The following is a 13163-nucleotide window of genomic DNA, read 5'->3' on the forward strand; positions in this document are numbered from 1 at the left end:
AACTTTGAGATTCAAAAGGAGAGTTTACTGAACGACAGTGAGGTTACAGACATTATAGCAGGAATAACCAGACACCACTACTAAGAACACAGTAGAAGCTGAGAACAAACTGAGTTAATTTCTGAAAACACACCTCTTTAAACACTAAACCTCTACCGTAGAAGTAGAACACACCAGAATATGCAAGCATGCATTCCATTAGCCAACAAAGTGATGATGTCATCACATATCATGTAGCTTCTGGAAAATTCCACCGTACATTCAAGAGTGTGAGAGTGAGGGCGCCTGGGTGGCTCAGTTGGTTAAGCGACTGCTTTCGGCTCAGGTCATGATCCTGGAGTCCTGGGATCGAGTCCCACATCGGGCTCTCTGCTCGGCAGGGAGCCTGCTTCTCCCTCTGACCCTCCCCCCTCTCATGTGCTCTCTCTCTCTCATTCTCTCTGTCTCAAATAAATAAATAAAATCTTTTAAAAAAAAAAAAAAAAAAAAAAAGAGTGTGAGAGTGAAAAAGGCAAATGATGTTTTAGCTTTACTATGGAAATAGTTTTTTTTTTTTTTTTTTTAACACAAGGACCTCCTGCAGGATTCCAAGGGGTCCCTTGTAGTTCCCGGCCATACTTGAAGAACTGCTGTTCTAGATATTTGAATCTACCCATCAAGGTGTTTTAAAAGGTATCTGTGAAAATCACTTTACATTTTTACATTTTGCAATCCTAAAGCAGCTATGGTAATTCCATGTCAAGATCCCCCTCAACCAAGCCTTATTCTATGTCTTCTCATAAAGTTAATTTGTATCTTTTTGTCTGTCAGAATCATAAGGGCAAGGGTAAGGAAGTAGAAGAATGGTGGGCACTTTTATTTCATGAAATAAATTGATTAATTAATTCATTTATTTTATTTTATTTTTTAAAGATTTATTTATTTGACAGAGAGAGACACAGTGAGAGAGGGAACACAAGCTGGGGGAGTGGGAGAGGGAGAAGCAGGCTTCCCGAGGAGCAGGGAGCCCGATGTGGGGCTCGATCCCAGGACCCTGGAATCATGACCTGAGCCGAAGGCAGATGCTTAATGACTGAGTCACCCAGGCGCCCCTCATTTATTTATTTTAATTAGAGAAGAAAAGTTTAATCTTGGTTCAAGTCTAGGCCTTGTTGGCGTAGAACCATGTTCCTCATTCCTTGATCCAGTTCATGGCTGGAAGGAATGAAGATTTGGATAGGAACATCAGTCTTCTTTATCGAGAGCCTTGCTGCTCCTGCTTAACTGTGGGAAAACCTGGCTAGAGTGTGACAGAGACAAAGGTCTTAGCTTCTTGCATACCATTTATAACTTTGGAGTATGCACTCCTATTCCATCTTCCAGTTGAAACACCACTTACATCTCTAGAGCTCCAGCATCAAGTTTAATGTGATGATTAGTTGGGATTAAATTGCTTGTGCTATATGTCTTTGATTCTAAGATGCACATTTTGGCACATGTTAACAACACTGAAGTGAGAGTGTGTTTACATATGCAGGATACATCAGTTTAACTGGTGGGATTTCTCCCCCGTTTTTGTGAAATAGTATAAGTTTTTGTTCTAATTTTGAAATGTTATCTTCAAATAGATTTCTTCTTAAAAAAAGAGATTTATTTATTTATTTGAGTGGGTGGGGGGAGGGGCAGAGGGAGAGGGAAAGAATCCCAAGCAGACTCCGTGCTGAGCCTGACATGGGGCTCGACCTCACAACCCTGAGATCATGACCTGAACTGAAACCAAGAGTCAGATGCTTAACCAGTGAGTCACCCAGGCACCCTTCAAATATATTTCTTTTGATGCAATTACAAATGCCTGTTTCATGAGGAAGACTAGAATATATTTCTTCTTCTTTTTTTTTTTAAAGATTCTATTTATTTATTTGAGAGAAAGAATGTGAGAGAGAGCAAAAGAGGGGGGAGCGGGAGAGGGAGAAGCAGACTCCCCGCTGAGCAGGGAGCCCGATGCGGGACTCGATCCAGGGACTCCAGGATCATGACCTGAGCTGAAGGCAGTCACTCAACCAACTGAGCCACCCAGTCGCCCTAGAATATATTTCTTCTTTAATATTTTCTATATTTTATATCTATTAAAAGATAGAATCTGGCAATAATTTATTATATATTTTTTTTTCTGAAGTGTGTACTTCCACATTAAATGCCTCATAGCAAATAGGAAATTAACATTAAATTATGTTCGTGTCAATTGTTTAAAAGTTTGCTTTCCTTTTTAAAAAATCTCTTTTGTATGTTTTAAATTTGATATTCAGTATTTAATTTTGTTCATAATAGGTTTATTTTAGGACAGTGGAACTTATAGAAGAGCCCATTGAAGGATCTCGAGGTCTGAGTTTCTACTTCAAAATTAATGGATTGCCCATATTTCTGAAAGGCTCGAACTGGATCCCAGCAGATTCATTCCAGGATCGAGTAACCTCTGACTTGTAAGTTATCATTTTTTGTTTCTTGTTTTTCTTTTTATTAACAGTCCCACAAAGCTAAAGAATTACTCATTTTTATTTTCTTTGGTTCCAGTGGAAGGAACTGAGAGGTAAGACAGAATTCTAGGATGATGGAAACTTTAGAATGGAAAGGATTTTTAAATCATATATTCCATTTTCATGAGCTATAGATAGTCTTAACAGCTAAATGACTTGAGATTGCTGAAACCATCCAATTTCTAGAAAACTATTATGTATTTCCTCTGGAGGAACAAGAAAATGACTAATGCACATTTTGGATAATCACTGAAAAAAATGGTTAAATTTGTTTTTTTAAAATTCAAAGGTATTCAAAGAATACCTTAAATATTTTTGTACATTCTTTTTAAAAAATGGAAACCCAGGGCTCCTAGGTGGCTCAGTTGGTTAAGCGACTGCCTTCGACTCAGGTCATGATCCTGGAGTCCCGGGATCGAGTCCCGCATCGGGCTCCCTGCTCAGCAGGGAGTCTGCTTCTCCCTCTCCCGCTCCCCCCTCTTGTGCTCTTTCTCTCTCTCACTCTCTCTCTCAAATAAATAAATAAAATCTTTAAAAAAAAAATGGAAACCCATATTTCCTTCTTCATTCTAAGCTATTTGTATATTCTTTTACGTTAGTAAAAGGAACTAAAAAAGCTTTACAATATTAAATCTAGAAGAAAATTTAAAGTGCTTATCTGAAGCTTTGAGAATAGCACTTCATAAGAAAATAATATTTCCTGGGGCACCTGGGTGGCTCAGTCGTTAAGCGTCTGCCTTCGGCTCGGGTCATGGTCCCAGGGTCCTGGGATCGAGCCCTGCGTCGGGCTCCCTGCTCTGTGGGAAGCCTGCTTCTCCCTCTCCCACTCCCCCTACTTGTGCTCTCTCTCTCTCTCGCTGTGTCTCTCTCTGTCAAATAAATAAATAAAATCTTTAAAAAAAAAAAGAAAATAATATTTCCTGATTGCGATTGTAAACTGTCTTTGTGATAGTAAAAATAAACTTTGTGAAGAGAAAATAAACACATTTAACTTATTTACATATGTATAAATATGCATTGTAGTATATTATTTGGTGTTTAGAATTTGCCGAAAGTTGTAGTAATTTGCTTTTACTTTAAACTGTATATATATGGTCTTGAATTTCATATGAAAATGAAATTATTCTCCAGACATAGACACAGATAATTTGCTGCCTCTTTTCCTTTTCATGTCCTGGCTCCTCTCATCTGGCTGGTTTGGGCAATGACTTTTCAGTACAACTGGGCCAATTAGTATATCCGCTGAGGCACAGTGCTCTGGGTCCTTGGCCAGCCAGTTATTGGGGGCTTCTTGGTTCCTCTCTGGACTCTGTTCTGGAAATGCAGGGTAGATGTTCTCAGAGTGGCTGGACATCATCCTGTGGGTGATGTGAATAGGAATTGGAAAAATCGGAAAGGAAATTTAATTTACTAGAGAAAGAAATATAGCCGGTACCCTACTTATGATGGTTTGATGTGATTTTTTGACTTTACCATGGTATAAAAAAGATACACATTCAGTAGAAGTTTTGCTTTGAATTTTGACTTTTGATCTTTTCCTGGGCTAGCGCTATGTGGTACAGTAACCTCTTGTGATGTTGGGCAGTGGCAGAAGCCGAGGCCTCCCAGTCAGCCATGCCATACTGAGGGTCAACAACCGATACATTCACAACCATTCTGTGCCCATATACCCATTCTGTTTTTCACTTTCAGTACAGTATTCAATTACATGAGATATCAATACTTTATTATAAACTAGACTGTGTGTTATGGTTTTGCATAACCGTAGGCTACTATAAGTGTTCTGAGCACATCTAAGGCAGGTGAGGCTAAGCTAGGATGTTTGGTAGGTTAGGTGTATTAAATGCATTTTCAACTTACAATACTTTCAACTTACAATGATGAGCTAATTGAGATATAATCCCATTGTAAATTGAGAAAAATCTGTACTGGACTGGAGGAATTGAAAAAAGGAGGTAAGAGTAAGCCAGGTACTAATATGCAAACTTTGATTTTTGTCTTATAATTTGAAATGGTTGTATAAAATTAGCTCATACTTTCTAAGGTTTACAAATGTTTTCTTTTTCTATAAGAATAACTAAGAAAAAATTTAGTTTCAAAAACAGTATAATAACAGTGTGAATTTAGAAGGCAGAAAAAAGATATATAACCCACAATTTTCCAGTTTTGTTTATGTGGTTACAGTTATTGTGCATATAATTTTGTCTCACTTTCTTCACCTAACATTATATCCAAACCATCATAATTTTAGAACGTGTTTTTCTAAGAGATTTGAAATGTATTTATCAACCACCATGTGTGGTTTTTTTTTTTTTTTTAAAGATTTTATTTATTTATGTGACACAGAGAGAGAACACAAGCAGGGGGAGCAGCAGGCAGAGGGAGAGGGAGAAGCAGACCCCCCGCTGAGCAGGGAGCCCCATATGGGGCTCGACGCAGGGCTCGATCCCAGGACCCTGGGATCGTGACCTGAGCTGAAGGCAGACGCTTAACCAACTGCGCTACCCAGGCGCCCCCATCATGTGTTTTTTAAATCTTTCTTAAACATCCCCAGATTTTCAAATTAACATTTGTTTTTAAATTTTCTTCTATAGGTTACGGCTTCTTTTGCAGTCTGCTGTGGATGCTAACATGAATACTCTCCGGGTTTGGGGAGGAGGAATTTATGAGCAGGATGAATTCTATAGACTCTGTGATGAACTAGGAATAATGGTGGGTAGTCGACAGCATTTTATTGATTGATATGTTACTATATCCTCACTTTGAGCTCCTGTGTTCTGAGTGGGTGCTATGGCTCATTCCTTCTTTTCTCAGAGCCAGGACTGATATTCCATTTTTTGCAGAGGAATAAATGACATCTTGCAAACCCAGAACCATAGCTGATGGTGAATATCATAATTATTTAATTATTTTTAAGTGGTAAACATTCTATATTTGTAATTTTCTTTTTGATATGAGGGTATGCATAAACATATTTAAAAATTTTAACTTTAAGGAGATCTAACAAGACCTAGAGAGAAGAAAAATCATAAAATTCAATGAAGAAAAGCTATGCTTAATATTGTTATTAAGTACTCCAAACATGTTTTGCATTGGTGAGGGTTAAGCACAGGAAATATAATCTTTTAGTTCTGGCATTACAGTTCTAAAATACAAAGCATTCCATAGAAGAATAGTAATTATAATATTGATAATGCTGATGGTCATGATAATGTGACAATATTCTATAATATTTATTGAGGACCAGGCATTGTTCTCAGTGCTCTGCATCTGTTATTTTGTTTCATCTTCATGCCCATCCTATGAAGTAGTTACTGCTGTTCTCCATCCCCATTTTACCAGTAAGGAAACTGACACATGGAGGAGAGGTGAAATAACCTGCCCAAAACCACACAGTGGGTATGTGGTGGAACCAAGTTTCTGACTCAGGTCGGCTGATTTGGGGTCTGTGCTCTTAACTACTGCATCAAAACAGCCTCTCTAGAAATGGACTTACGTGGGACGCCTGGGTGGCTCAGTCAGTTAAGCGTCTGACTCTTGATTTTGGCTCAGGTCATGATCTCAGGGTCGTGAGATTGAGCCCTGCATCGTGCAGAGCCTGCTTGGGATTCTCTTTCTCTTCCTCTGAACCCCAGCTCACACACACACTCTCTCTGTCCCCTTCAAGAAAGGAAGGATGGAAAGAAGGAAGGAAGGAAGGAAGGAAGGAAGGAAGGAAGGAAGGAAGGAAGGAAGGGAGGAAGGAAGGAAGGGAGGGAGGGAGGGAGGGAGGGAGGGAGGAAGGAAGGAAAGAGAAAGATCAACTTATGTGGTTTCATTATGAAAATGTCCATGTAGTAATCCTTTTGGCCATGAAAAGTTAATTCTTTTATAAATAATCTGGTCCATCTCTCAATATCAAATTCCCAGTGAATATTAAAGTATTGCAAGTGAGGAGGGGCTGGGGTAAGGTTCTTTTCGAATTTCACATTCCCCTCAACACACTCACTGTTTCCTTACTTGAATTCCCTTTCCTTCTCTTTCTTTCCTCCCTACTTAACATTTTCTCCTCTCGGGTCTCCCCCACAGTTTTGTGCAGTTCTGGAGAGTCGTGCGGTCTGTGTGAGAGCCTCTCCCACTGCCTCAATCATAGTAGTGCTCAAATGGTCACACTCATCAGGCTAACATGTTTTTTCATTTGCCTGAAAGATAATTCCCAAAGTTCAGAATGAAGAATTTCTTTCTGTGTAATAAAGTCCATGGCAGTACTTTATTGCTTTTTACTGGTTTGACAGGTATGGCAGGATTTTATGTTTGCCTGTGCCCTTTATCCAACCGATCGGGACTTCATGAATTCAGTGAGAGCAGAAGTTGCTCACCAGGTATGTCATTACCATTCCAAGAAGAGGGAAAATGCTAATGTTTCATTTGCCTTTTGTTAAACCTCTCCTCATTTTGTTTTGTTTTTTGTTGTTGTTCTCTTTACTAAATCCCATGAAAATCACGGTTGGATAATTGACTTCCTAGGTGATTCCACCCAGTCTCATGGCTTTAACACCACCTCTGTGCTGATGACTTTCACATTTATCCCCACTTCTGACATCTCTGCTGAATTCCTGGTTCTTGTATCCAGCTGCCTACTTGGCCCCTCTGCCTGGAGGTTTCCTAGTCATCCCAAATGTAACATGTCTGAACCAAACTTGCATTACCTTCTCCCAATCTGCTCTTCTTGTAGTTTCCCCCACCTCAACAAATGGCAGAGTCAGTCTTTGCATTTCTAAGGTCAGAAATTTAAAGTGATTCTTGACTCCTTGATTTCTTTTGCATTCCATATGTACACACTTATATTTATAGATCTATAAGTGCAAGGAAGTGATTATAACCTAGCTTTGTCCACCGAAAAGGACTAGAACAACCTAATAATATTGTGTATCCTTCTATTGAAATAATTTTTCCCACTAACAGATGGGCTTCTTAGAGAAGTGGCTGATTCCAGGTCTGGGACAGGAAGTATAATAGATGACCCTGGAATATTTTGACATACAGATGACAAGAAAACGATCAAAGATATGTTAAAAGAACTTTGATGAAACTCTCACCAACCAAAAGTGGGACAATTTGAGATTCAATAAGGAAAAGAGTGTCCGTGGATTGAAATCCAGAAAGCATGTTAAAATCCGTGATTTCATAGTTACAATGTCTGTGGATGGACATTTGCATGGAAAACCAAAAGAAATGCAAGGAAATGATTACTATAATACTCAAGATAGTGGTTACTGTTGGAAGCAGGAAGGGACTACAGTTGGGAAGGAGTGCTTGAGGACTTCTGGGGCTCCCTTTCTTGATCTGGGTGGTGGTTACAAGGGTGATTGTGTTACAGTAATTTACTATTTCACAATTTGTTTTTTATATCTTTGTTTTACTTAAAAAAAAAAAGTTAAAAAAAAAGGTTTAAAAAGTACAAATGAATCATCTCTTGCTCAGAGCCCTCCAGATAAAGATACTGTGCACTATCCTGTCTCTGTTGGCCTCCCTGGCCCCATCAGGCACCCTCTTCCTGTGCCATCTATGCTCTGGAAAACCTTCCCCCTCACCCTCCCTATGGACCACCTCTCCCATTTTCTTCTGGCACCTCTTACCTTGAGCATGAATTTTTCTGGGAAAAAAACCTTTCTATATTTGCAAGTCTAGATCACATCATTTGCCCTTTATGACCTGTACCACACTTTGACTTACTTGTTCAGTGTTTTGTTTCCCCTGCAAGTTTGTAATCTCCCTGCAGCCTAGGGGCTTGTTCCTCTCTGTATCCCCACTACTTGGCTGGGTTATTCGTCAGGAGGATAGATGGATAGATAGATGGATGAGCTTAAAAAATATTAATTATAGTTGTGTAGGTTGCAAACATTTCAATTTTTTAAAATTTTTTCTCATACAAATAAAACATGGTATCTATGTACCTTCGATTCTTTTATGTATTATTAAAGAGGAGGAGAGCTTTTTATGCAGACTTTGTTAAGATTTTAAAGTGAAGCTTCTCAAAAATTCTGGGTCAGTTTGAAGGGTATGTGTAGCACAGAGTCACTGGATCTTTTTGCCTCTTCAGTATTTGTGTTTTCAATAGCACCATAAACGTGCCAGTCCCAGTTGGTAGCAGTCGTCACTTACCTGGGCACGCACAGAGGCAAATAAAGGAAATAGCGTTCATAAGGCTGGTTTAGAAAAACACAAGGCTGTAATTTTTTTCAATTTAATTTAATTTTATTATGTTATGTTAGTCACCATGCAGTACATCATTAGTTTTTGATGTAGTGTTCCATGATTCATTGTTTTCATATAACACCCTGTGCTCCATGCAATATGTGCCCTCCTTAATACCCATCACCTGTAATTTTTAAGAATGAGATAAATCCCTTTAATGCATCCTTAATGCATCTCTGTTTCATGTAGGAGATACTTAGCATCTTGTTTGTTTGTTTTTTTTTTTAAAGATTTTATTTATTTTTTAGAGAGTGAGCGAGAGAGAAACAGCATGAGAGGGGAGAAGGTCAGAGGGAGAAGCAGGCTCCCTGCTGAGCCGGGAGCTCGATGTGGCACTCGATCCCAGGACCCTGGGATCATGACCTGAGCCGAAGGCAGACATTTAACCATCTGAGCCACCCAGGCGCCCCAATACTTAGCATCTTGAATGGAGGCCACAGTGAGAACATCAGCTGGGATCCATCACTGTAACCATGCATTACATGGAAGAGAAGCTATAACCAATAAGGTTATTTTGCTAAAATGTGATCCAGAGGATTTCTCCTGACCATTGACTCATTGTGTTCTCAAAGAGATTTAACTGCCCTCTTCTGCTGGAGTACATCTCCCAGGGTGTCTGAAGAACTGGATCCTTCCACCTTTATGTAGGGCCAGCCCACAGAGAGCCCAGTTATGCAGGCTCAATTCTTAAGGTTGGCAAGATTTTCAGACAGATTCTCTAATTTCTTCTTCCATGTTCAGATATATTCAGTAACTTACGTAAGCTTAGTTGATTTCTCAGGACATGACACTGATAGTTCTTTCTGGAGACATCCTCTTGATGCCCTAATCCTTTTTCCTTTAGGATATTCCATATATTTGTCTTTAACTTACAGAGTATCTCTGGGAACTCAGAGGCTTTGTAAAACCCTCTCTGGTTATCCTTGTGGTTTTCTGATCTCAGTGGAGACCGTGAAAACCTCAATCCCTCATTCAGCAGAAGTGGTTGTTCTTCCTCATTTGTTTTTTCACACAAAACTCCAACTTGTTCTTGAAAAACTCCTCTGTAATGTAATGTCTCCTGCCTTTTGTGTTTCTTAGAGCCTTTTTGTGGAAAGTCAGATGATGATGAGGTTGATTTATTTTCCTTTTTTAATAAAAAGGATTATGTTTTCTTCAGGTTTTACACAGTAGAGAAGAAAAACCCTATCTTACTGGTGCTTATAAAATCTAGGTAAAAAGAATCAGAGATTTCTTAAAATGTATTCCCACAGGTAATGTTACAAGCCATTTTCTAATGAGTTTTCTGGTACATAAGAATTTATGTGCAGAAATGCAATGGCTATCATTTTGTGAATAATTATAGCTCTGAGGCTTGTTTTTCTTGTTGATCATTTGAAAATTGTTTTATGTTTTCTGAAATTTTAGATCAGGAGACTGAAATATCATCCCTCCATCATCGTATGGGGTGGAAATAATGAAAATGAAGCAGCACTGATGATGAATTGGTATAATATACCTGCCAGTGCACTGCATACCTACATCAAAGACTATGTGATACTGTATGTGAAAAACATTCGAAAGATTGTCTTGGCAGTAAGTAATGATTTTTCATGCAATAGAATTTAAGAACCTGTTTTAAAAATGGATCAGTTTGAATATTAGTGTAGTATATCTTTGTGTCCTTTTTTTAGAGCAACCTTCAATAATATTTTAATACAGAACAGTCCATTGTAATGCTGCAGCATGTGAATGGATTTATGGGTTTTGGACTTATTTGAGAATTAACTTATCTGTGGAACTCACCACACATACACCAATATTGTGTTTACAACTGCAGATTATGATGGACTCTTTCTGGAGCCCATCCATGGAACCCCAAGGGTTGAGAATTTCTACTTTAGATGACTTATCGATAATGCCACTTCTTTTTTTCTTTCTTTCTTTTTGTTCCTCAATATATTAATACAGTGAATCCTGTGAATTAATTTTCTAATGACAAAATAGTTCTAGTATAAACTCTATTTAGCTATAATGCTTTGTTCTTTTATCCTGTGCTAGATTTGATTTGCTAATATTTTGGTTAGAATGTAAAAATTTATGTTCACAAGCAAACTCAGTCTATGGTAAGAGTTGTAAACTCATATGCCTAGAGGAGCCAAATTTGTTTAAAAAAAGTAAGTAGAGTTGATGAGGCTCATAAAGAAGAGGGGACTGTGGTAATAGGATATGGATGTTGGGTCTCATTTATATTCAGTATTTTAAAAAATGCAATGTAAACAACTATTTGTGAGACAGATTTAGCCTAGAGAACCCAACTTGTGGCACTTAGTATATGTGTATATGTTTGTGCTCACTGCACAGAATGAGTTAGGAGCCTTTTGTTGTTGTTTTTAATGTCTAGGGACAATTTAAATAAAATAGAGATTATCAGTTTTACTTAGACAAATTCACCCATAAAACAATCTGGGCCCAGTGCCTTTGTGGGGGCAAGAATTATCTCCTCCCTCATATACATTTCTCCTATAGTTATTATCCAATTTGGGTTTACAACTTCTGGAACTATGGATATTTATGTTTCCTAGGAACATAGCATTTTATCTAGAACTTAAAAGATTTCTGTGTAAGTAGATATGCTTTGTAGAGCAGGCTGTAAGTAGAGAAGTTGTGCAGGCTGAGAGACTCCAGGATCGTCAGTGCAAATAGTGTTTGAATGTGGAAGTTGCTCTCATTCTTGTGTGTGTGTGTGTGTGTGTCCATTGTGGATGTCTGGAATTACCTCTGGAAGCAAATACCCCAGCCAGAAGATTTCCAAAGACAGAGAGAAGAAGGCACAGAGCAGGCTCAACTGTTCTATGGATATTTCTTTTCTTTTCTATTTTTCTCTCTTCCTACTTTCCTCCCTCCCTCCCTCCCTCCTTTCTTCCTTCCCTCCTTTCTCTCCCTTTCTTCCTTTTTCTTTCTTTCTTTCTTTCTTTCTTTCTTTCTTTCTTTCTTTCTTTCTTTCTTTCTTTCTTTCTTTCTTTTCTTTCTTTCTCCCTTCCATTTTTCCCTTCCCTTCCCTTCTCCCTTCTTCCCTTCCCTCTCCTTTTTCCCTTCCCTTCCCTTCCCTCCCCCCTTCCCTTCACTTTTCCCTTCCCTTCCCTTCCTTTCTTAGAGACGTAGAGACTCTTTTACTTTTTCTTTCTTTCTTTTTTTTTTTGGCTACCTTCACCGATTCCACCCACCTCCCACCTCATACCTCTGGCAACCACCAGTCTGTTCTCTGTTTCCATGAGCTTGTTCTTGTTGTTTTTAGATTCCACATATAACTGAGATCATACAGTATTTGCTTTTCTCTGACTTATTTCACTTAGCATGATGTCCTCAAAGTCCATCCATGTTGTCACAAATGGCAAGATTTCATTCCTTTTTTTTTTTTTTTTAGAGAGAGAGAGAGTGATCACAAGAGGGGAGGGGCAGAGGGAAAGAGAGAATTCCAAGCAGGCTCCATGCCCAGCACAGAGCCCAATGCAGGGCTTGATCCCATGACCCTGAGATCATGACCTGAGCCGAAATCAAGAGTTGGATGGATGCTCAACTGACTGAGCCACCCAGGTGCTCCAAGATTTCATTCCTTTTTTATTGCTGAGTCATATTCCAGTGTGTGTGTGTGTGTGTGTGTGTATGTGTGTGTGTGTATGCTACATTTACTTTATCAATTCATCATCAATGAACATTTCGATTGCTACAGTATCTTGGTAATTATAAACAATGCTGCAGTGAACATGGGGGTGCATATATCTCTTTGAGTTAGTGTTTTTATTTTTTTCAGATAAATATCCATAAGTGAAATTGCTGGATCATATGGTAGTTCTACATTTAATTTTTTAGGTAACCTCCATATTGTTTTACTTAGTGACTACACCAACTTACATTCCCATCAACAATGCACAAGGGTTCCCTTTTCTCCACATCCTTGCCAACATTTGTTATCTCTTATCTTTTTGATAATAGCCATCCTAACAGGTGTCAGGTGATACCTCATTGTGGTTTTGATTTGCATTTCCCTGATAATAAGTTGAGCACCTTTTCATGTACTTATTGGTTATCTGTATGTCTTCTTTGGAAAAATGTCTGTTTAGATCCCTGGCTCGTTTCTTAATTGAATTGTTTGTTTTTTGCTGTTGAGTTGGACATGTTCTTTATGTATTTTGGGTATTAACCCCTTAGCAAGCATATGATTTGCAAATATTTCCTCCCATTCAGTGTGTTGCCTTTTTATTTTGTTGATGGTTTCTTTTGCTGTGCAGAGCCTTTTTAGTTTAATGTAGTCCCACTTGTTTATTTTTGTTGCCTTTGTTTTTGGTGTCAAATCCAAAAAAATCAAGCCAAGACCAATGCCAAGGAGCTTACCACCTATGTTTTCTTTTAGGAGTTTTATGATTTCAGATC

At 38.5% G+C, this 13163-nt stretch overlaps 1 protein-coding gene across 1 annotated transcript in view; it reads left to right on the forward strand.

The window, feature by feature from the left end:
• MANBA (mannosidase beta) overlaps positions 1–13163 on the forward strand; it is a 111170-nt gene that overhangs the window by 58221 nt on the left and 39786 nt on the right. Inside the window, exons 8-11 of the mRNA XM_021680372.1 lie at positions 2308–2459; positions 5108–5225; positions 6788–6874; positions 10158–10325. Coding sequence (XP_021536047.1) covers positions 2308–2459; positions 5108–5225; positions 6788–6874; positions 10158–10325 — 525 coding nt within the window. The remainder of the gene's footprint in view (positions 1–2307; positions 2460–5107; positions 5226–6787; positions 6875–10157; positions 10326–13163) is intronic.

Source organism: Neomonachus schauinslandi, chromosome 2, assembly GCF_002201575.2.
Source record: "Neomonachus schauinslandi chromosome 2, ASM220157v2, whole genome shotgun sequence".
NCBI lineage: Eukaryota > Metazoa > Chordata > Mammalia > Carnivora > Phocidae > Neomonachus > Neomonachus schauinslandi.